The 23,771-nt window shown below is 42.1% G+C and overlaps 1 protein-coding gene across 6 annotated transcripts in view; it reads left to right on the forward strand.

The window, feature by feature from the left end:
- The window catches only part of DLG5 (discs large MAGUK scaffold protein 5), a 134,440-nt gene that overhangs the window by 80,449 nt on the left and 30,220 nt on the right, over positions 1 to 23,771 (forward strand). For 4 of the 6 annotated variants that reach the window (XM_025197712.1, XM_025197715.1, XM_025197714.1 and 1 more), the window contains 10 exons: positions 1,263 to 1,447; positions 2,420 to 2,545; positions 3,583 to 3,715; positions 5,320 to 5,447; positions 7,290 to 7,465; positions 7,915 to 8,072; positions 10,251 to 10,343; positions 11,232 to 12,251; positions 14,892 to 15,030; positions 23,342 to 23,486. In XM_025197712.1, the coding sequence (XP_025053497.1) occupies positions 1,263 to 1,447; positions 2,420 to 2,545; positions 3,583 to 3,715; positions 5,320 to 5,447; positions 7,290 to 7,465; positions 7,915 to 8,072; positions 10,251 to 10,343; positions 11,232 to 12,251; positions 14,892 to 15,030; positions 23,342 to 23,486 (2,303 nt within the window). The remainder of the gene's footprint in view (positions 1 to 1,262; positions 1,448 to 2,419; positions 2,546 to 3,582; positions 3,716 to 5,319; positions 5,448 to 7,289; positions 7,466 to 7,914; positions 8,073 to 10,250; positions 10,344 to 11,231; positions 12,252 to 14,891; positions 15,031 to 23,341; positions 23,487 to 23,771) is intronic. The other 2 variants (XM_025197713.1, XM_025197716.1) reach the window with 1 other exon arrangement.

Raw genomic sequence — 23,771 nt, forward strand, 5'->3', positions numbered from 1 at the left:
CATTGTTACTAGCAGGACTGGCTCCCCTATCATTGATAGGATTCCTCTGTATACCTTTAGCGCAGGGGTGAGCAATTATTTAGGCTGGAGGTTGAGTTAATGAGTTTTGGTGATCTGTTGAGGGCCCCCCCCCACTCCCTGCATCTGCCTCACCAGAGCAGGAGCATAAGCTGACCTAGGGCTGTAGCACGCCCTGGCCTCCCTAGAGCTGGCACCTGCCGGCTGCATCCACAGCTGGGGGGCAGGAGATGGAGCCTAGTTGTGGGCCTCCATAATTATCTTTACCCATGTAAATAGCCTAATTGAATTCAATAGCACATGCTTATAAAAATAAGAATGTCCATAATTTTTTAAAGGATCAGTGCCTTCTTCTGATGGTGATAGTATAAGTGTGTGCTTCTTGTGCTGCAGGTATTGAAGTCTCTTTAGTTTATTAGTTTAAACTATTAAAGTCAGTTTTGCCTTTGTCACTGTTTCCTGTGTTCAGAATCAGGAATGATGAAGGGATCAACTTCTACATTTAAAAGAGGAAATCAAATCTTGTTTGAAAATTCAGAGTTTGGATTCATGTAACTAAAACAAAAGTGGGATGTGTTCTAAAACTATCCTTAGGGAATTATGAATCTCAAGTGTAGATGCACTCCAGATTTTTGCTGCCTGTTAGAATATGTCATAGACATATTTCTTCTTTGTGCAGTATCTCGTTTCTGTATGTCCTTAGACAACTTTTGTTTATGGTAAACTGTCCACTGAGCATGAAATGGCATCACTGAAATATGAATTCTGTGTGTGTTTATCCTAACATGAGAAACCTTAACACTGGTTATCCCAGGCCTGCAAGTCTTTGAGTATCAGATACCCTAATTTGACTGAAAGTTTTGAACCACGTTTTTGAATCTTTACCCTGGCAAATTTTTTAGTTGAAGACTTCCTACTAAAGGAGAGGCGGGCAACTATTTCACATGGAAGGTTACTTACTGAGTTTTGGCAAGCCATTGAGGGCCTCATGACATGCAGCCAGAGGCAGATATATTAATTTTCTAAATTTTTTAGGGGCCCCACAGGCCGGATAGAATGGCTTAGCGGGCTGCATCTTGCCCACCCTGTCCTAAAGGATAATTTTGCTTAAGAATTACTTCCAGATTGAGCCCTTCATGAAACATATTCAGTAAAGGTTACAAAACCAAATATTTGTACTTATGCTATGAATTTCACATAAAATCTATATCTGTTTATCTGTCTGTCTATCTTTGAATTTCTAGATACAAGATTCTGCTACACTGGATATAGAACGAGCTAACAAAGAAATCGAAATGCTTCGGAAGCAATATGAGGCAATGTCACAAGAGCTAAAAGAAGCTGTGCAAGAAGCAGAAGTAGCTAAATGTAGGAGAGACTGGGCCTTTCAAGAGCGAGACAAGATAGTTGCAGAAAGAGAGAGCATACGGTAAATGGATGTTAAACTATATGCTGGATATCAGGAGGTGCTACTTCACAGTCAGGGCGGCTAGGATCTGGAACCAACTTCCAAGAGAAGTGGTGCTGGCTTCTACCCTGGGGGTCTTTAAGAGGAGGCTGGATGAACACCTTGCCAGGGTCGTTTGACCCCAGTACTCTTTCCTGCCATGGCAGGGGGTCGAACTTGATGATCTGCTCAGGTCCCTTCCCACCTCACCAACTATGAAACTATATGCTAGTTCTGTGGGGTTTTTTTATTGTCCTCTTGATCTTCTCAGTTGGCTTTTGGTAGCATATATTTTAGCTTCTAGGAACCGATGCATGTTTTCATCACAGTGTATTTTGTTAATAGGAAAGGTCTGCCTTTTTATAATGGGAGGATTTTCCAAGGCATCTTATTTTTTCAATCTGCTCTGTTGTTATCACAGTAACTTTGCTCCTTTCACAACATACAGGAGAATGGCCTAGGGAGAAGGCATTCTTTCCCTTCATTCCTAGAATCCAGTTCAAAACACCTACATCACTTCTGTTGCTAGATAAGAGGAAGAATTTCTGTGTGGTTAAAGAGGATGACTAGGAATAAAATTGCTGTTATATTGGCTGAGTTGCTTGTTTTTTTTCCAATACAGCAATGGACTTTCTGTCTAGTCCTGCATAAATCATTTAATCTCTTTTCCTCAGCTTCCCTATATATAAGATAACATGCAACTCCTTCACAGCAACACTGAGAATAACTTAATTCATTAATATATGTTAGCCTTTTTTACGTGTTCTGATGAAGGCAAATTTGTTTATTTCTTATTCTTCAAAAACTCTCATTTTACCTGACAACAAACACAAGCAAGTCAGACTGACCTCCCGTCACTACTCAACTTTTCCTTGTGTTGGTCTCCATACCATAAGTTACTAATTATAAGTTACAACTTTAACATTTTCACCTAAGCCTCTTGACTTTTTAAAGGACTTTGTGCGACAACTTGAGGAGGGAGAGAGACAGGGCTGTAAGCGACTTGGCTGAAGCTCTCCGCAACCTGGATGATATGAGAAAGCAAAAAAATGATGCTGTCCGTGAATTAAAGGAACTCAAGTATGTTATAAAAGTGACTTAAATGTATGGAACTCTTTTACAATAGAAACTTTTTTATCAGTGGACTCTGTAGGCTTATCTATGTAAAGGACATTTGTATCAGTGTCTTTAAGGCGAGATAGTGTATAAAAACCCAAATGTGCAGCCCTAGTGCAGAGTAGAATGGACTGTAGTTCAGCTTACTGCAGATTTCAAGTATGGTTTGAGGTTTCATATAGTGTCTTCATTCTAGTGCTTAAAAAAAGAAAGAATGAAAAAGATGCCATCCAATTACAAATAGAGAAAAAAGTTCAGGCTCATATTTAAGTTGAGAAGAGCTGATAAAATAGGTGGTCATAGTCTTCTGCCTGCATTGTATTCACACTTTTTTCCCCAAAATGAAATTCAGTCTAAGGACCTATTGTACAGAATAGAATCCATGAGTTTACAGATGACCAGTAGAGTTAGTAAAATTCCTGACAGTGGGCAAAAGAAGTCTGCTAATTAGTCTCCAGTTCAGCTCAGACTCTTCAATCAGAAGGTTTAAATGTTCTGAATATATGTGCTACTAAGTAGCTGTTGAAATGCAGCAAAGCAATTTAAGAGTCTCAGTACAGTCAGACTTTCACTGAAACGTTTAGTTCATTACAGCCAAATTCCCACTGGATTATAAAGGAGAAGAAACTTGTGTGATGTATTTCCAGATTTTATTCTGAGTGGGAATCTCATCTCATTTCTCCCTTAACTTTATGGAGCAGCTCATGTATGGGTAAAATTTGGTATCTTTCATGGCAGGCACTTTAGACTCCTATCTGTGCATTATACTTTATTTCATTTTTTTTCTTAAGTAAGTTTTGTCCATCTGATGTAAGAGAAAGTTAGTGAAGGATGAAGAAAACCCAGCTTTTAAAAGTCGTTTTAGACTTCTGCCAACATGGAGAGATGGGACAAATTTTAATGAACCTTGAAGTGATAAAATAGTAAGGGGACTGAAAAAGAAAATTTAATCCATTTGTATCTCCTAAAGGGGGCACTTCTAAAATGTTTTAATTCCTTAGAGAGAAGATGGAGAACCAGTTGGAAAAAGAAGCCAGATTTAGGCAGTTAATGGCCCACAGTTCTCATGATTCAGCCATAGACACAGATTCTCTGGAATGGGAAACAGAAGTGGTGGAGTTTGAAAAAGACAGAGTAAGTATACTGATGACTTTAGCATTTTTTGTGAATGAATATACAAGAAACACTTTTGCACACAATTTTATAAAAAATACCAATGGTTGAATATATATTTTTAAAAAGTTACTTATTTTCATTGTAGTATTTGCAATAAATAAGATAACCAGATGTGAAAAAATCACATTAGCATAAAACCATTAACATAAAAGATTTGTTGCAAAGAATTTGCATTCTTTGAAGTTTGAAGCAAAAATAACTTTGCCAACTTGTTTTGTAAGTTAGGCAAGTCACTTACCACTAATATATTCTTTAGAAGCATAGTGGGTAATTGCACAAATTAACATTAGCAGTGATGCTAAGGAAGCGGAAACATTGGATTAGAAGGGAATTTCTGAGTTATTGATTCTTTTTCCCTGCTGTTGCAGGCAACCACACCATATAATCCCCTTCGTAAACTGATTGAGCTTCCTCCTAAAACTGGTTAAGATTCTTAACTCTTGATCTTACTGAAAGAGTTCCACAACCTCGCTCCTTTGAATAGAAAGGATAAAAATGTTTATGTTTCCAATCTATGTTCATGGCCAGTTCCTTGTAATGTAAACTCAAGCATGCCTCAGGAACATACTGACTTACCTCAAGAACCCAAAGTTGCTGGCAGGCATAACGTGTTCATGCTTTAACAACTTTCTCCAAGCTAACCCCTAGCTTGTCATGCTATTTCTTCCATGAACCTTAAAATAAAAAAATTAAAAAAAAAAGACAGAAAGCGAGAGAGTTTTCTTGCTTGCGCTGCCTTACAGAATGTCACTCTAAGAAAAGTAATGTAGTCTTTATACATATCTAAATCCAACCATGGCAGTCTACATCAGGCTTCTTTCATTACCATCTTCTACTATCCTTCCCTCAAATGATTTGGACTCAATTTTAACTAATGTCACTTTGTATTTTATACAGTCCATTAACGTGCGGTACTGCGAAATTCCTTGAATTTCTTTTTTCCTGAACAATGTCTATCCTTAGTGTTCCAGTCTTGATTACAGGAATACAGTGGAAATAGTAATCAAGATTAGAACACTATTTCTGTTACCCCTTTCATATCCTACACTATTAGTTCCTGTGCTTCCATTTTTGTCAATTATCCTCTTTCCATTAGGAGAGCCAGTCCATTAATTTCTCATTAGTCTCATTCAGGAGAATGTATCTTCTAGGTGCACCCGTATCTGACTACTGATCTCACCAGTATTAGTACTGTTTCCATTTGTAGTCCAAATTCTTGTGTTCCTTTATCCGGTGCTTTATTCTTCTGTACCCAGTTTTCCTTTTCCTGTGTAATCTTCATGCATGGTTTTAACACAAGCTGCATCAGCTTTTTTACCAATTTCTTACTTTTAAAATTCTTTTCAAGTGAACAAGGTTGTTTTCATATATTCAAGTGATTACAATCTAGTGGGGAAGATTAATTCTAAACAAAAGGTAAGAAGTTTTTGGGGACTTATTTTGAGGATATAAACCTTAACAAGGGATAGTAAAATGTACTAAAGTTGTACTTTCTCCCTACATGCAGCTGCAAAATAGTTTGTATATTATTTCAGTCACTTGTAATATTAATATTTTTTTAGGAGGATATGGATTTAAAAGCACTTGGTTTTGATGTGGCAGAGGGTGTGAATGAACCATACCTCCCTGGAGACTGTGGGATATTTGTTACCAAAGTAGACAAAGGAAGCATCGCGGATGGTCGATTGAGGTAGTGTGCTACGTGGTAGATTTTTGCGTGCCACTTTGAAATATATTTTTTATTTTGGTTTGGTTCTAATAATTGACATATCATATTTTCTCACATGTACATTTTAAAAGATCTTTCCTTGTAGTAAATACCCGAGTAGCAACAACTAAGGAGCAGAATCTGCTCATTGTTTTACTCCCTGTGAGTTGCCTGCAGATTTTGTTTCCCTTTTGGCTGCAACTGGCAAGAATTGTTTTTACTGAATTTCTCACATATTACGTGCACAGCAATTTCCAACAGCTGTTTTTTTGGGGAAAAATATGCATTGTGTGAAAGAATATAGTATTCATTATAAACAAAAGATTGAAACAATTTGGGAAGTCCAGCTTTCTCATTGTAGAGCTGCATTTTAGCACCTTAGTAACTTCAGTGGGAAATTGGCTGCAAATGTTAATATGAAAAAGATTGTTTCTGTACGTTGTAGAAATGATTCAAACCATTTTGGACTTACTGATTTGTTTAAAAAAAAATTAAAAATATCATGCTGGCTTGAAGTGTTGGCCCTTGCCAATTTTTTTTTCTCTTTTTAGCATTTACTCTGGATACTAGCAGTGTGCGAAATGGGCTGTATTTGATTCGGATTTGGCCCGAATAGGACAGTGATTCGATTTGTTGATTCGGATCGCTGTCCCCGATTCAATTTGGCCGAATCTGAAGATTCGATGCCAGTTCGGAGAATCAGCGATTTGGGCATAGACCCAGCTTTAAAAGTTTTTTCTACATACCTTGAGGTACCAGGTGCAGCTTGTGATCACCGCTATGCTGGGGCGCATGGAGCGTCCCACAGGAGTGCAGGGGGTGGGCCCTCCTCGTGCTTGGTGGCAAACCCAGAAGTGGACCAGAAATACTTCTGGTCCGCTTCTGGGTCCTCTGGGGAGCATGCTGGGGTCGGGCATGCCTCTCTGGCTTGGCGATCGGCTGCGGGGGACCCCAGGTGCCCCCCCAGACCCAGGAGGCACCAGTCACCAAGCCGGGGGGATGCAGGGGGGGCCCACAGCGCGCTCCCTGGTGGACCCGGAAGTGGACCGGAAGTGCTTCTGGTCCACTTCTGGGTCTGCTGCTGAGCACGCTGGGGAGTCCCCTCGTGCTCCTGTGGGACATTCCATCCGCCCCAGCATCTCAGCATTCACAAGCTGCCTGGTACCTTAAGGTATGTAGAAAAAACATTTAAAGCTGTGTCTATGTCTGATTCGTCAAAACTCTCTGAATCAATTTGGAGGGTTCCGATTCAGTATTGGAGAGATTAAAGGGTGCCCTGATTCGATTCGGAGATTCAGCTGCCAAATCGGGCTGAATCTCTGCCAAATCGAATCAGCGACCGAAGCTTCGCACAGCCCTACTGGATGCTGTCTCTTCAAGCATGGAATGTTCTGTTTATTTCAGTGTTTGTGAAATGTATGGTGTACCTGTATTTGAAAAGATAAACTATCTGATTCCTATAGTGTCAGTAGAATTTTTTTGTCATTTCAGGGCAAGTGAGACAGTTTACTAGATAGCTCATAAGATTGTCATTACTAGATTTTTTTCCATGATATAACTAGATAAGGTCAATTGACTAAAAGACACTTTGGGCAAATGGGTTAGGTAGGCACTGGTTGCGGGACCATGAATCCAATGTTTTAGTCGGAATCATTTCAAGATGCTGAAAAAATGTGCTCTCTTAGAAATTTTACAAAGGGACTTCAAATAAAAAAGGGTTAGCATATCAAGATGGTATTAGGGCCAACTGTGATGTGCCCTTCTATTAATAATTGCATATTTGCAGCAAAGTATTCTTATTCTTTACCTTTATTTTCATTCTAGGGTAAATGACTGGCTCCTGAAGATAAATGATGTGGATCTTACTAATAAGGATAAGAAACAAGTTATAAAAGCTGTACTTAATGGAGGAGGAGTTATTAATATGGTGGTGCGAAGAAGAAAGTCCTTAGGAGGGAGAATGATAACACCTCTGCATATCAATATTGCTGGCCATAAAGGTAATTATATAAATGTGAGGTTTGGGGTCAGTGTATTAGTTTACTTATTTATCATCACAGTTTATCTCAGGTAAGATTTGTCATTAGCTGTTTTTTTAAATGAACAAGAAATAATAGAGTCAGTTATAGGTTTCTTGAGTGAATATTTTTCATACAAACCTTCTTCTCTTCAGTTTACCCTCTATTATAAAAGCTTATATTGGAGTTCACATGAATAAGCTTGCCAAATATCTCAAATCTTTGTCCTCTAGCGAAAGAGTCTGTGTTAAATTTTGGCATAACCAAAACAATTTTCCCCCATTGTTTAAAGGATTTTCAATTTTAGGAAGTCCACTTAATTTTTACTGCGTTCTTATTATATGCATTTCTTTTTGAAGCAGACAAGTCATATATGCATTTAAATTATTTGAAATGCAAGAGTGAATTCAGGTTTATCTTGTGGATTTCAGATAGTGGAATCAGTCTAGAAAATGGACTGTTTGTTGCTGCTCTTGTGCCTGGTAGCCCAGCTGCCAAAGAGGGGTCCCTTACTGTGGGAGACAGAATAATTGCTGTAAGTTTAAAGAAGATATTCTCTACAATTTCATTACTGCAACTAGAATGTGACGTATGTCTTTTATTAACTAACTCTCCAACTATATAATCTGTATTTGGTTCATTGCACCATGTTTTCTTTTGTTTATTCATTTGGTAATTAACTATATTTACCCAAATCCAAGACGACTTTGAATTTATAACGACCTCCAATAATTAGATTCTAATAATGGAATATTTATAAATTTGTTATAATTTCCATGTATAGAATCTGTGTTTTGGAGGATAGTCTTAAAATCCCCCCTGCCCACCACCACTGCAGAGAGGCAGGAAGCAGTAGGAACCAGTCAGTGGGGGAGGCAAGTGGTATCGTCTCCCCTCCCCCCTCATCTACTCCCTCTGCTGCCTGCTCCCTGTGCTGTTTCCACATCCCCATGCGCCCAAACCACCTACCAGTTTCCCTAGGTACTGCCCCAAACCCATCTTCTCCTGACCCCCTGTGGCACCATCCCTGCCCTGCTTCCTCCCCTCCACCCCCTCCCCCGCAAGTGCTTACCCTCCCATTGCAATTCCAGCTCTGGCTGGGGTCCTGCTCTGGCTTGGCCCATAGAACATATGGTGCCTCTGGTCCCTGCATGGTTATGCAGCAGCAGTTGCAGTGACAGCAGCTCAGGCCTCAGACCTCTCCTTCCCCACAGCTTCTTCTCTAATATAAGATGAGGGGCTCCCCACCCCCCATGTTGCCCAGGGTCTTCCTAACTCTGCTTGTGCACCAGAATTGGGCCCCATGTGCCAGGATCAGGTCCTGCTTGCCTGGGGCCCAGTGCTGCCCCTGCCCAGTCCTGCATGCTGGGCTCGGGCCCTCTGCATCCAGTCTAGCATGTAGGGCCCAGGGCTTCTCATGAATCTGGAAATTTGGCAGCAGGGGTGCAGTGCTACCACTCCCCCACAGCCAAACTTTAGGACTTTTGGGGAGCCCCATGGCCTGGATGACAGTGTCAGGGGCCATATCTGGCCAGCAGGCTCAAGGTTGGGCACCCCTGCTTTAGAATAATGTGTTAATATTTGTAGGTTGGCTGCGTAATAGAAAATATAAGGCCCATGGAGGGGGCCTTCAGCTCTTGGGGAAGTTTTGATAGTGTGGTTGCAGTAATTCTTTCTTCAGATGTTATGTAAGGAAATCATGCAAACTTCCTCCTTTCACAGTAGGTGATAAGGTAAGACTAATTCTGCCATTACAAGTTAAAAATAAATATTATCTGGGATGGTCCCACATTTATTCTCCCTTTAAAGTGGAGAAGTTGACTTAGTTAAATACCTTGATAATCTTCAGGACTCATAGTAGCGATGATATCTTTTATTAGACCAACAAGATTTTTGCAAAAAAAAATTATTTAATTGCAAGCTTTCGGGCACAAACACCATTCATCGGGCATTGGAAAAAAGGTTGTAAAAGTTATCCTGGATAGAAATGAAAGTTCATATTTCAGATTCCTATGAAATATGAACTTTCATTTCTGTCCAGGAGAACTTTTACAACCTTTTTTCCAATGCCCGATGAATGGTGTTTGTGCCCGAAAGCTTGCAATTAAATAATTTTTTTTTGCAAAAATCTTGTTGGTCTAATAAAAGATACCATCGCTACTATGAGTCCTGATTGCCTTTTCCTCTAGACCAATACGGCTACAACCTGGATACTTGATTATCTTCAAGAACTCCTGTGATTTGAGAAATCTCATGGAGGCCTGCCTTTTACCTTCAGTCTTTCTTTCGAACTGAAGAAATGGCTCCTAGACCAAATTTAAGAAACTGGTTAGATCCCATCTCTTTCGCAGCACTACTTCTGTATTCTGAGGCCTGCTGTAGAGGAGAGCAATAAATAACAACTTTTTTAATAAAAAGCTACATATTTTCAAAGCTGATAGGGTACTGGATTTTTGCAGCTGCATAAGAATAAGTAGAGGTACGCAGTGGAGCAACAACATAGTTAAGCTCCATTTACAGTGAAGTGGGAAATTCAAAACTGTAGTTCAACTTATAGTATAGCTCTGTTGATTCTTTGTGACTGTGAAAAGACTGATTTCACTGATATGCAAAATTAATCCCAAACAGGGTACTGACATTTTCCTTTCTGCTTTAATTGATGATTTATTTAATATAACCAGTATTTTCCCCATCACATAGAAAGTAAAGAAAGATGATCACAGACTGCTACCTCTGTTTTGCTAAATATTTATTTGTTTTTATGCAGATTAATGGCATTGCACTAGATAATAAATCGCTGACTGAATGTGAAGCTTTGCTAAGAAACTGTAGGGATTCTCTTACGCTTTCATTGATGAAGGTGAGTGTTAATATGAAGTTGCAGGATTTGATTCTGTTTATACAGGTAGCCAGATGTTCAGGTTTTTCTAACTGTGCAAAGAAGAGGGAAGAGCAAGTATGAAGTAGACTGGTGTGGAAATTCATCAAAAGCCAGTACTGAAATGGCTTTGTTCTGATTTACTTATGATTGAGCAGTATTGATAATTACTACACCATAGAAGGCTGTTTGCCATTGTACAATATGTGAAGTTGTTTGTTCTTGGGCCCATTCCTAAGGAAATGCTGTTCACTTAAAATAACTGCAGCACAATTAATGTTAATTTAGCTTCCTTGTTGTCAGCATTAAAAGTTTCAGGAAGTCCAGTGGCTGAATGGACATGGAAACAAAATTTTCCTCTTGCCCTATGGAGAGGGTCCCCTTCCAGATTAGGGTAGACCTAGGGCAAATGGACTCTGTCTGTGATGTCCATAAATGTTTGTTCTGCACAGTTCTCAGTATAGATCATTATTCCTTGTGGTCGTACCTGTTGACCCCAACATGTATGATGTGCATCACATTCACATGGTTAGTAACAATCCCTGTCTAAGGAAGCTTATAGATTATAAGCAATAAATAGACAATATTGACAAAACATGGAAAGAAAGTTCTTGAAAGCCGATTTCTCTGGAATGAGTCAATAAGTCACTGGTAGAACTAGAACCCATGTTTCCTGATTCCCAGTTCAGTGCCTTGTCTAGCACACCATGCTGACTTTCTATGATTATTTCTTACAAAATTAAAGGGTTTTTTCATCCTTCATTTAGTTTGTATTTACTTTAGTGTAAATTAGACAGGAATGAGGATGCTCAATGTAAAAATGACAATGTACTGTAACAGTAACATGATTAAGTGTTTTTCTCTTCCTAGGTTTTTCCTCAGAGCTCATCTTGGAGTGGTCAAAACATATTTGAAAACCTGAAAGATTCAGAGAAAATATCAAATGGTAGGGTTCATACATCAGAGATACAAGCTCAAAATAAAAGAAATCTGAAACTCAACAGTTCAACGCAAACGGACATTTTCAATCCAGAAATCCTGGATGGCAAGAAGGACCAGAGTGACCAGGGTAGTGGTTCATTTTGTGATCACAAGCCCTTTTCCAATAGTGCTTTACGAGCAGACTCTCACAGGAGCATGGTGCACGGTTGCCACAGTAATTCAGAACATAGTCTCAGTTCCTTTAATCCAGATGCCTATGGGGAGCGAGGCTATGCAATTGTTGACTTGGAGAACAGAAGGTTGCCATTTGAGCCCACAGGAGATGACTGCATCATGGTTGAGACCACATTAGACAAAGGCCATGGAGCTAAGCATAGCGGTGGCACTTGGCCCAAAGTGATGGTAAACATTTCAACAGTAGAAACAGAAAAGTTCTCTGTGTATAAAAAGCCAAAACAAAGGAAATCTATCTTTGATCCTGACACTTTCAAAAGACCACAGACTCCTCCCAAATTGGAATATCTCTCTCCCAATCAAATGTCAGGCCATTCGCCTCAGCCCTCAAAAATGGAAGTTGGGTCAGCTCCTCCAACACCTCCCAAAAGAAGTGATTCTATTAAGTTTAAACATAAACAGCAGACGAGTTCTGCATCAGACTCTACTGTAACAACTGGATCCCCACCTACCAGTCCAGCTACTGTCCAAGCACCCGTTCCTTTGGCACTTAAGCAGGATTCTGCCACTCACAAGGGGCACAGTAGGAACGCTGGGCATTATTACCGGGAGGAGGGAGTTGACTGTGCTCATCTGTCCTCAAGAAAATCCTGTGAAGATGACATTGGCTTTCAAAGAGTTGAAGAGCCAGAGATGAAAAGGCCAAGACCAAAATCTGCTCCTGCTTTGAGGCATAAAATGACCCCTGTGCCCATCCCTAATCCGTCACTTCAGGTAGAAATTCAGTATGTGGCAGCAGTAAGCAGGGACCTTGTTCAGTATTTGTATAAGGTATTTGTGCATTTGGGTGCCTGATACGCCACTTCAGAGCACGTACACTCAGCACATGCTGAAAACACAGGCCTTATTAAAACAGCCCAAATCAGATGTCACTTATAAAACATGAAGACTTTTAGATTGTGCAATGCAAAAATAGTTTTCAGAACTTTGGTATTATAAAAGCTGTGATGGTCCTATAATAAGAGTATCTGGTTTGATAGTTGCTTCATGGATTTTGTATTCTTTGGTAGCAGGTGTTCATAGTACTAATTTTAGACATCTCCGTCCTGTCTTGAGTATGTTGTTAACAAAATCCAAAAAACTATGGCAATGTTATGTAATACTTATTACAGTAATATAAGAAATGTAAAGAGCTCTCACATGTGACATTTAAATTTCTAACCAGAAAATATTATGCCTTTTTTTGGCACCAACCAACATGGAGGGAATATGCAAGACCAGATGAGCTTGGTCATGTCATGTCAGTGCTAGCTATCAGCACTTTTCCAGTAGTCTTACAGGTGTCAGAAAAGTGACTACAGCTCCAACAGATATTTTTTCTGACAATAAAAATATAATTTTGCCTCCCATTCTTTAAAATGATTGAAACATTGCTGTGTATTGAAAGAATAGTGCCCCCAACCAGAGGGTTGGACTTTTGCAGGTGTAAGAGTGTGTGCAATTTTCTCTATGCTATTAGTCAAGCAAAACTTGCAGGTTCACAGCAGGGTTTCAGTAAGTTTTCTGGAAGAATACTTCTAAGAATTGCATTCATAGTAGTACCTTTTATGCTGAAAATTTCTCTCAGTGATTTTGCTACATATAATAATTTGTAGATAAACTTATATTTACTCAAGTTTAGGTTGGGGGCTTTGTTATAACTTACTGCTTTTCACTTGTTTGTATCGTCTCTAAAATGTTATCTTATATAGTTGAGATACTCATGCTTGTCTCAGCATAAGGCTTTATTTTAGATATATTATGCAAAATCTTTACTAATTTATGGATATTTATTTAAACCCTGCTGCAAACCCAACAATTTTGGTTTACTAACAGTGTGCACTCCATCTCCAAAATTCCAACTTTCTGGTTGGGTAATATTTTTTAAACACATATCTGGTCTCCAACTAGCTTCACATCCTATAATTTCATGGGGACTTGGACTTAAGCACCTGTACAAGTATTGTGTGTTTACTCTTCCCCTGATCTTTCAGCAAGTCAGAAGACCCTGCGACCCATCAGCGGGCTTAGGCCAAGGAGCAAGGGAGGCTTTATGCCTCAAAGAATTGTCTCTAGGCCCAGTGTCTCCTGGGGTTATCCTTAGGTTGGTGCACCTTATGCATCCACCCCTTGATCCAGAGGTGATGAGTATACCCAAGATTTTTAATGAAGATAAATAGAAAGAGGGGACAGTTCACAAACAGCACTAGTCATGCTTGGGTAACAGCATGTTTGCTGCTGACACAGAAACCACTGTATGGTCTTATGAATGTCTGTCAGTGGGTTTTTAATTTTCTCCTTTTATGTAACAAAACTTTCCTGTCACATTAACCGATAAGTAATTATTAGGAATGTATTCTTTGTGTGTATGTGTGTGTGTGTGCGTGTGTGTATATCTCACAGCTTTTTAAGCTGTAAACTTTTTCTATTGAAAATAGTTCTGTGAATGCTGTACACTGAAACCTATACTTGTCTTCCTGTAATTACATCATTGGCCAACAAAATCTAGTCCTCATTAGAGTCCTTAACTTACCCTGTGTGAAGTGGATAACTTAGTTGTTTCCGCAACCCACACCAGCTCTTCAAATTGACTTGCCAAAGCAGTCAGAAAAAAATTTGCCCTCTCTGCATCTTAAAGCAGACTCATTGTCCAGGCACTTTCAGGCCCAAATACCAGTCTTGTTTTGGCAGCAGCTGCTCCACTGACTGGGGTGGGTAGTAGCTTCTATTTTAAATATATCTATCTCATTCTTGGCAAGGGAGGGGAGGGGTGGTTATTGTTCAGTTACTACAAGCCGTATGTTTTACAAAGAAGTTGAATTAAAGGGCATTTTCTTTACACGCCAGGATAGGCGTAAGTTGCAAGCACAGACTTTCATTTTGCAAGATACGGTGGGCATATGCCATAATTCTTAAGCATTCAAGCAGAGCCCTTAAATCAGTGGAATCTTCTAACATTCTTAAAGTTAAATGTATCAGAGCTATGAAGGGAGAAGTAAATATGAAGGCAACAGTTGGAAATGTATACAGAGAGACCCCAAGACTGGGACTGGATGGCCAGAGATGGTGGGGTTTCTTTGTATACATATGTATATAGTGGTCTGAGAGTGCCTTGTGGAAGTGAATGAAAACTGAGATGAAGGTGGAAAGGAGCATGAAGATGAAGATAACTTGACCTAGGAAGTAAAGACAGTGAAAAATAAGAAGTGGGTAGTGATATTACTAGAACATAATAATCAAAACATAGCAAGCATTACCATGCTAAGAACTAGAAAACTTGTTATTTCTGCCATAGTTATACAAAACTTTTTTGAATTAGTTTGCTACCTAAAAATGTTAATCCTAGGTTGGTTGGGATGCGCTTCTTGCTTACAGGTACAGAAATACTGTCCAGCCAGTGAAGAACATCTGTCTCCAGACCTCCAGGAGTGGGCACCATATTCACCAAAACGTTCCACTAGGCATAGCGATGGTTTTGCACCTTCTTCCTTGTATGCTGGAGGCATGTCAGCAGGTTAGTAACACCAATTTTAAATGGTAATGACTGTATTGAAAGTCTTTTATCTTGGTTTTAACCTACTTAACAGCAAAGTCAGAAATGTTCTTTCGTGTTCAAAGCATAAATCCATGAATGAATTTTAAGGCAAGAGGGGACCCATCTAATGTGATCTTCTGCATAACAGGCAATAACACTTCACCCATTAATTTCTCTATCCAAATGTAAAATTTCTGGTTGACATTGACTCTTGAAGTGAATCACAGTTATTATTTGTGTTCCAATAGGGCCTACTTATTCTAGATTAGAGATGTATCATTCATGGTATAGCGTAAATATATACAAAGATGTAACAATTGCATTGGTATTCCCCAGCAGAAACTCACCTTTTAAAAGTGGCTAAAATGTATATTTGTTCATACCCCGGGAGATGCTGCCTGCTGTGAATAGAATAAATTCTAAACAGAGAAGGCATGCAAAAGGGGACGAGAAAGAGGCACCAATTGATTAATTACATTGCTCCAAGTCATGCATCTTACAAACTATGAACCAGACTTATACCTCTTGAGTCCAGTTCCCTGCCCACTAGACTTTACTGCTTCTTTCTAAAGGAACGCATCTTGTATTAAGGTGCCCCAAAAAAACAAGGACTAAGGTAAGGGCTCATGGCCGATCCTTTTTGTGATGAGAGAGCTGGAGTATCTGCCTATCATTTGTGGCGTTTGAGCTAAAGAGGCAAAGAATATTTTCAAGATACTTAGAAAAGTCAGGTCTGGATCTGGTTGCCCATTTTGAGATACCTTAAAAAAGGTCTGATATTCCCAGGAATATCAGATTTTTTTATAACATATTTTGCAACTGTTGGGCTTAGCTTCATGGCAAGCTCTGGATCCCTGTTGGTGAGCCTGCAAGACAGACATCAGTTTTCCTCTTTGACCTTTTGGAAACAGAGATTTGGGGAAAAAATTAACCTTTTCTAGGTCTTGAAAGTTGAGGTCCTAAAATCGGTGGAACTTCTAAAAATCTTGGACACTATTTAGATTAGGAAATGAACCAAAGCACGTTTGTGTTGATGTGCCACTGGAGAAGAAATCCACATATTGCCCATGCATGGATCAAAATAAACAGGAAAACCAGAACACATTCAGAGACTTGAGTTCCAGCAGAACAGACAAGCTGTCAATAGATCTGAACTTTGCTCTGGAAAATATGCTTTTGACCTGACCTGTGCTAAGCGGGGTGCTTCAAAACATAGTCAAGTGCCCAGACTTATTACTATAAATTGGACAAGGTGTGATGCTTGTTTGCAGTTGATAAGTATGTCACTAAATGTGTAATTTAGCCTTTCAGTAACAGTTGATTTCAGAGGGCTGTTCCCACACGCACATTTGACTTGCTTCAGAATTATAGCATGGCTACTAGCATTGGGCCTGTTGTTCAAGGATAAGGTTATTTTGACTATAAAACTTTATAGAAATTATGGGAATACATAGGAATCTGAAATATCTTCATAGCTTGTTAACGGTATATTGACTTTACACTTTTTTTGTGGATATCTTGGGGTTCCTTCTGATGGTCTAAACTAGACCTGACATGAATTCCTTAAAAGTTCAACCTTTAACATGAGCCACTTTCAGCAGATGTATGGAAAGCATGATTTCTAAATCTATCCAAGCATCTTTAGTAATGTTTGTATTGAAACACCAACTCTACCTGATAATTAAAGTTGGTTCTGAGCGCATATAATACCCCCTTACCACCTTTTAAGCCTTTCTTCTGCTTTCTAACCATTGAGGTTCTGTTAAAGCTGGCTATTTATGTATCTGAAGCAGTGGAAAGCTTCAAGCCTTGTCATATTTGATCTTCCATCTGGACAAAGTGTTTTTATGGCATTTGGTTGCACCTTGCCTGAGATACTATTCTGCCATTCTTTTTTCCTAAAAATATCTACAGGAAACCATTGACTCTCTAGACTATAGTGTATATGTAAGAGGTCTAGTCAGGTGCCTGATGAATCCATTTGTGGCTGACAAGCCAAAGAATGACACAGCTTGTTACAAGTTTCATGAATCCATGTGTTGTCTGAGTTGGAGTTGAAGTTTACAGCACGCTGCTTCCTTCTTTCTCACTTTGCTTCCATCCTCTGGATCAAAGCCACTTCATGTAGAGCTGTACCAAATGCCAGATGTTCCCTCCAGATTGGACGGGATTCTGCCCACTCCTCCCAGCTTTCTACATTGACGTTGAATGACTTAATATAATGTTTTACACATCTTGGTACCGCCATACAGAGTGACCCTGATTTCTAGAGCCAGTGAATTTCACTGTACAAAATATTCTTGGGGATAGACTCTCTTTCCATTCTTCTGACGTGGCTGAGCCATCCCAACCATCTTTTCTTGACAGTGGTTTCTAAATGTGTCAGTCCTGTGCACTCCAGTACCTCTGTGTTTTGCATTTTGTCTTTCCACTTTATTTTTAGAATCCTGTGTAGGCATCTAATGTAGAAGTTGTTCAGTCTTCTGATGTGCCTAGCATATGTAGTCCCATGTTTCTGAACCATAAAGCAGGGATAAACAGAAAGATAGCAAAAATAGTACTGCTTACATATAACCAGAGACCTGGAAAATCTCTTTGAGAGATCGAATTTTTGAATTGAAGTCATTTATTCTTCACAAGATGTTGATTCTTAGTGAAATCTAATACAGAAGTACTCAACCTCTAGCCCTCAGGCCAGGTCCAGCCTGCAGGGGCTCCTCATGGGTCCGGAAAACTGACAATGGGGGAGCGGTGGCAGTGTTAACTACTGTTCCCCAGCTGGTAAATTTCTGGACCCATAGTGGTCTGGAGAACATTACCCTGAGTGCTAGATCACTCAGTGCATGGTCAGACCTGTGTGTGGCTGAATTCAGGCTGGGTGGCACACCCATGAACTAACTCTTTGTGGGACCTGGCACATGGACAAACCCTGTGTAGGGCCAGAAGGTTGGGTACAATGGTCTAATGAATGGGCTACTGAACTAGACAGCAAGGGTGCATCCACACATCAGGCATCTGCACTTGCAACAGCTCAGATAGGACCGGCACAAATTTGTGCTGGAGATTTTTGCATCAGCACACGTGCCAGAACATCTACTTTAGTGTGGGGCAAGTTGTGCCACTTGGGGCAAACTGACCCTGCCCAGTTCCTTTGGGATCTTCAGCCAGGGGGATGCTAGAGCCTGAGGCCAGCACCTGTGCTGGCCCCAGCAGTATAAAAACCTGCCCTGGTGAGCAGCTTAGGGCTACTTGCTCTCAGGAGCTTCTGAGGCCCAGCCAGTTGACATATGGGGACACTAGCCCCCCCATGCCAGCTGAACTGCTGCGCAGCCCTGACCTACAGTGGCCCCTGTACCCTCTACCCACTGCAGCAGTCTGGCAGTGGGGGCTGCTGCTTGGCTGTGACATGCTGCCACCTGCAACAGCCTCTGCCCCCTTGGACCTGCAGCCCCATATCTGTATATCTGCCAGACCTGGACGGGGACTGCACTGGTCTGTAGTATGGGCACAGCAGCAGAACCGTCTGCACCTCTTGGCCAGTTATCAGTGGGCTGTGTTGGCCTTTGTGCGGCACTGCTGCCATGTGTGCCCCCGCCCTGCCATCTGAGTAGCTGTTACCTGGAAGATGTTCTCAGTGTGCTGGCCTACTTTGAACTGTCAAAGCATGACCTCCTGACCCCAAATGGCCAGGAGGTCAGCCACCCCATTTGCTCTCTAGCTGGGTCCTGGGTGCCAGCCCTGAGCAGACGCCTCTGCCTGGGTCCTGCCACTTGTCTCACTAGCAGGAATCTTGATGTTTCCTATATAAAAACTGCAAATACTCTGATAAACAAATCCCAAATTCACTCTTTAAATAACCCCCAAATCCATGTTCTTCCACAATTAAAACAAAAGACCACTAGATCAGTTGGGCAATGTTTTACTGATATATTTACAATGTTAAAGCAGTTTGTAAGCCTACCAGTATGCCCATCATCATAATAAAATAAATCCTAAATTTGTATATGGTTTGATGTTTGCTTTGGCTTCCTTATCATAGAAAAATTAGCACTCCCCCTGACCCCTTCATTAACTAGGATGGGGGACAGCTGCTCCTGCAGCCACAGTTCCTGCCCTGCCTGGCAGCTGGGCACACTGGGTGTATGATGGGGTGATCTGGGGTTTGCAGGAGTGAGGTGGGAAGGGGTGTGGGGGTGGTGTGGGGAGGATGTGCAGTGTGTAGGTGGATATGGGAGGGCGTGTGGTGTGTGGGTAGGTATAGGGGGATGTGGGGGAAATGGGCTGTGTAGGTAGGTGGGGAATGTGGGGTTTACAGGAGGGGGGTGGAGGGTGTGAGGTGTGGGGGCCATGAGGGCCATGGCCCACTGTCAGCACAGACCTGTGGCTGTGCTTCAGCTCCTCACCCTCATGAAGGATGGGCCCAGCCTGACCCAACCTGGTCAGGCCTAGCCTGCCCCGCTAGTGCATGCCTTGAACAGGAGATGCAGGTGGTGACAGGAGCCATACCTTCCTGTCCAAAGGTATGCCAACCAAGCTGGGCCAGGCCCGTTCTCTGTGCACAGACTGCAGGTGAAGTAGTGCTGCAGCAGGCACGGCCCAGCTAGCTGCTGGTGCTGTGTGTGGGGCATGTGGGGTTTGTGGGGAGGGGCTTGAGTGGGGGACACCACATGCTTGCTCCTCCCCATGCTCCGCAGCTCCAGCCAGTGTGGCCATGGCCCGGCTGGAGGCACGGTGGCAGCACAGCGCTGCCTGATGTGTGCTCTGTATATGCTGAACAGACCTGAACCCCACCTGCCCCACTAGCGCACAGCTTTCCTGGTCCTGTCCAAAGCCATGTGCTGGCAGGCTGAGCTGGGCCAGATCTGTTTAGCATGTACAGAGCCCATGTCAGGCAGCTGCTGTACCTGCAGCCAGGCCGCGCTGGCTACTGCTGCTGGTGCCATGGGGGCAGGTGGGAGGGCAGGTGTGTGGTGGCCCTTGCTCAAGCCTCTCCTGCGGCCCTACCACTGATCTCCGGGACAGTGCATCGTGCTGGGCCAGGTCCTGCCTCCAGATGCCCCAGGCTGGCTCCATGGAGGCAGGATCCAACCCAGCACAACATGGGGTCCCTGCAAGCACTGCCAAGCCCACAGGTGACAGCCAAAACGGCCCAGTGCTGCCTGAAGGCGTACGGCCCTGCACCACACCAGGCGGGGCCTGCAACAAGCAGCACAGGCGGCACCAGGTCTCAGGCGGCCAGGGCCATGCTGTGCCACAAGGGACTCTGGCAGCAGTGGGCCCTGAACACCTGATGACCATTGCTGCTCGGGGGGGTTGTGCGCCCTGCAGGGGACCCACACCCCCAACCAATCCCTCCCCACACCCTCACACAACCCTCCACACCCACAATCCCCCCCACACTCCCAGTCCCTACTTATCAGAGACAGCACCTGGGTCACGCTGTAACCTTGCACTGCTCCTGCTTGCTCCCATGCATGCAGAGGGAGTGTGCTAGGAGAGCAGGAGCGCCATAGAGATGCTCTAGCCAGATACCAGAGTGTCTCTGGAGGACCCACGCCAGGGTATGGTGCAGGACCATGCCTTGCCCCACTTTTCCTTCGTGGGGTTTTTTTGGATTACCATTTTTTTCCATTCACAGCATGCCTCTTGCGGTGTCTCAAACTGCTTTGAGATGCTGTAAGAGGCATGGGCGTGCTTGTCTGGACACACCCCAAGAGGCTTGGATCGTAATGCTGATGTGTCAGTAGGTGCAGCATGATTATCGGCAAGTCACTTTCTGCAGTTCAGTTTCATTCTCTCTCACTTTTTGTCTTAACAAATTTAATTCTGAGGTTTTAGGTTCAGGGACGGTCCTTTAAAACAGCAAAGCCGAGTGAGTCCCTGATTCTAACAGGGCCTCTAAGCACAACTGTAATATACCTCCCCTAATCAAAACAAAGATGCTCATCTGAGAGATTTACTTTAATTACCAACAATAGTAGCCTGTTTCAAAGCCCACTTCATGTCATCAGTCGTAAAAATGACTAGTATCCCTATGAAAAATATTACAAAGTAGCCATTTGGGCTTCATTTGCCCATCTGTATGTATGTATGCATAAAATCACTATATACCCTGTGTAGATGTGCATACTGATATATGCTGATGTATATCTCAGGCCATTGGTATGTACAGTGCTTCTCCTGTTGTCATGCAGAATACTTAGGCATGGCTTGCATTAGGACTGGCATAGGAAATCTCAGAGAGAATGTTTATCAGCTTTCATTTGTCTGACTGTAAATGAGCTGGCCCAGAGATAAATTTATGCATCAAAATATACTGTGCTGAAATGCATACAAGGAATAAGTTGTATTTTGTACAGTTTTTGTTACAACTCCTGGGTTTTCATCTTAGCTGTCACTATATCACTGGATAACAGCAAAAAACTTATTTGCTCCTCCATAGATTTATCACTCATACGTACCAGTAATATCAGTATAGCTTTCTCTGATGTCTTTTTTTAAAATTAAAACATTATACTTTTATTAATCCAGTGTTTTCTGTAAACAATATGATAAAGTACCTGTGATTTTAATCATGTTCTGGAATATTTTTTTAGAAAAAAAATCCTGCCACAAGCTTCCATGTTTTTCCATACTTTTCCATATTTTTCTTCATTTTAAAATAGACCTAATGAAAGCATATTTGACTTCAGCAAGTCATTCTGTATTTCTTGCAGTACACAACACTTTCTTAAGCTACAGTAGGATACATCTGTCTGATATCAGACTGGCACCGATATAAAGAAAATTGACTATTGGAAATTAGCTTTTTTTGCCTGATGTGGCTGATAATGAGGCCGATAAATGCCCCTTGCATGCACACAGCCGCAGCGCAGCACTTAGGCAGTGAGGAGCAGTCTGGCAGCTTGGAGAGCTGCGTGCAGCTAGTAAGTGTGGTGTGGTATGATGATGGGGGCGGGGGGTAGGGGAGGGAAGGGGTGTGGGGGCAGGCAGAGGGGCAGGAGGCTCCCACTGCTACACACACTCCCAGGAGGGCATGGAGTGTGTGTGCCCCTCTGGATCTGCATGTGGGGTAGGACGGGCTGCCTCTGTGTGCAGGTGCCAGGGCTGTGCCGGGCTTTTCCTGGTGGAGGTTGGGCCGGGCTGCATTCAGGACGGGTGGCGGTGGTGCTGGGATGAGGGGTCAGAGGGGCTACAGCAAATTTTGGAGTGGCTGCAGGCCCTCCCCTCCGTAGCCTCCTCCCAGTGCTGCCGCTGCCCAGCCCAGTTCCTGCTGGGAGGAGCCCAGCACAGCCCTGGCCCCAGCCCACAGCAGCAGATCCAGTGGCACATGCCTCCCATGCTGTCCCAGGGGACACACAGCGGCGGGAGCCCCCCTCCATAAGCTGTGGCTCCATCCGGCTCCCTGCCCCAACCTGGCTGGGCAGCGCCTGGCTCAGCCCCATTCCCGCCCTCACCGCAGGGTCCTCGATTTTCCCACCCCCCCGCCTCTTCCACCGCAATAGACTTACCAGCTGCTCAAGCTGCCAGGCTGCGGATCAGAAATTGGATTGGTATAAGCCCAAAGAATCTCTGAGCGCACCCCTAGAAAATTTATCAGACAGCGTTTTATACAATACTAAAGTGTGAATGTTCTTAAATGAAAAAGACTTAAATAATGAGGTTTACATATAGGTAGCAACTTCACAGTGCTGTGAATTTTTATACTCTAAGGCTAAAGGACATAACAGAAGTGGGAGTGTTTAAGCCAGGGGCAGGCAATTATTTCGGGCAGAGGACCACTTACTGAGTTTTGGCCAAGCCATCAAGGACCACATGACAGGAATCCAGGGACAGATAAATATTAATTTTCTAAATTTTTTAGGGACCCTGCAGGCCAGAGAGAGTGGCTTGGTGGGCCACATTTTGCCTGCCCCTGGTTTAAGCCCTGTGAATGAAAGAAGAATGATTATAAATACGATCAGTTCTTCATTTGTCCCACTAAAATCTGCCACCTTATCTACTTGTGATTATTTACTTAGAAGTATGGCATTATTGCTGTTTTATGCAAATTGTTGACATTTTCATGATGGAGGAAAAAGAGAATATTTTTATGTTGGCAAATACATTCTAGACTGTTCAATAAAGTACTTAATGGCTTAAGCCTAGGAGTTATGACTCTCACTTTCTACTTCTAGACTGTATAAGTGTTTCAGGCAAATGTCTTTTACCCATTCTTGATATGCCTAGAATATTTGAATGGAATTTAGCAGAGAAAACTCACACCAGACTTTTGTTTGTATTAAAAAAGGTACTGTACCAAGAAGTTTGGCACCATGTCCTGCAGTAACTGCTGTCATGAGAAATCCAATTTATACTGCTTGGAGCCATAGAGTTCATACTAACAATTGTCCATCTGTTGCCAGCCAAATCTGCCATCAGCATCTGCATCCCAGGTATGAATTCAAAACCCTGTAACTTTGATTTCTTTTCTTTGCATTTTACAACAAATTAAGATACTACTTCTTGCCAGGCACTGCCATATTAGTACAGCACAGTGTTTTGAGATTGTCAAAGTACTTTCACAAACATTGTATTGTGCCCCTTCCTTGATAAGGTTTCTGTGGTCTCCACAGACCTATAACTTTGACATGAAAATATTTTTTTTCTAAAAACAACCAGATTTTCTTTGCAGGAGACTGTGAATTCTATAGAAAACTCAGAATATAACCTTGAAATTA

This window comes from Alligator sinensis, unplaced genomic scaffold (genome assembly GCF_000455745.1).
Source record: "Alligator sinensis unplaced genomic scaffold, ASM45574v1 scaffold188_1, whole genome shotgun sequence".
NCBI lineage: Eukaryota > Metazoa > Chordata > Crocodylia > Alligatoridae > Alligator > Alligator sinensis.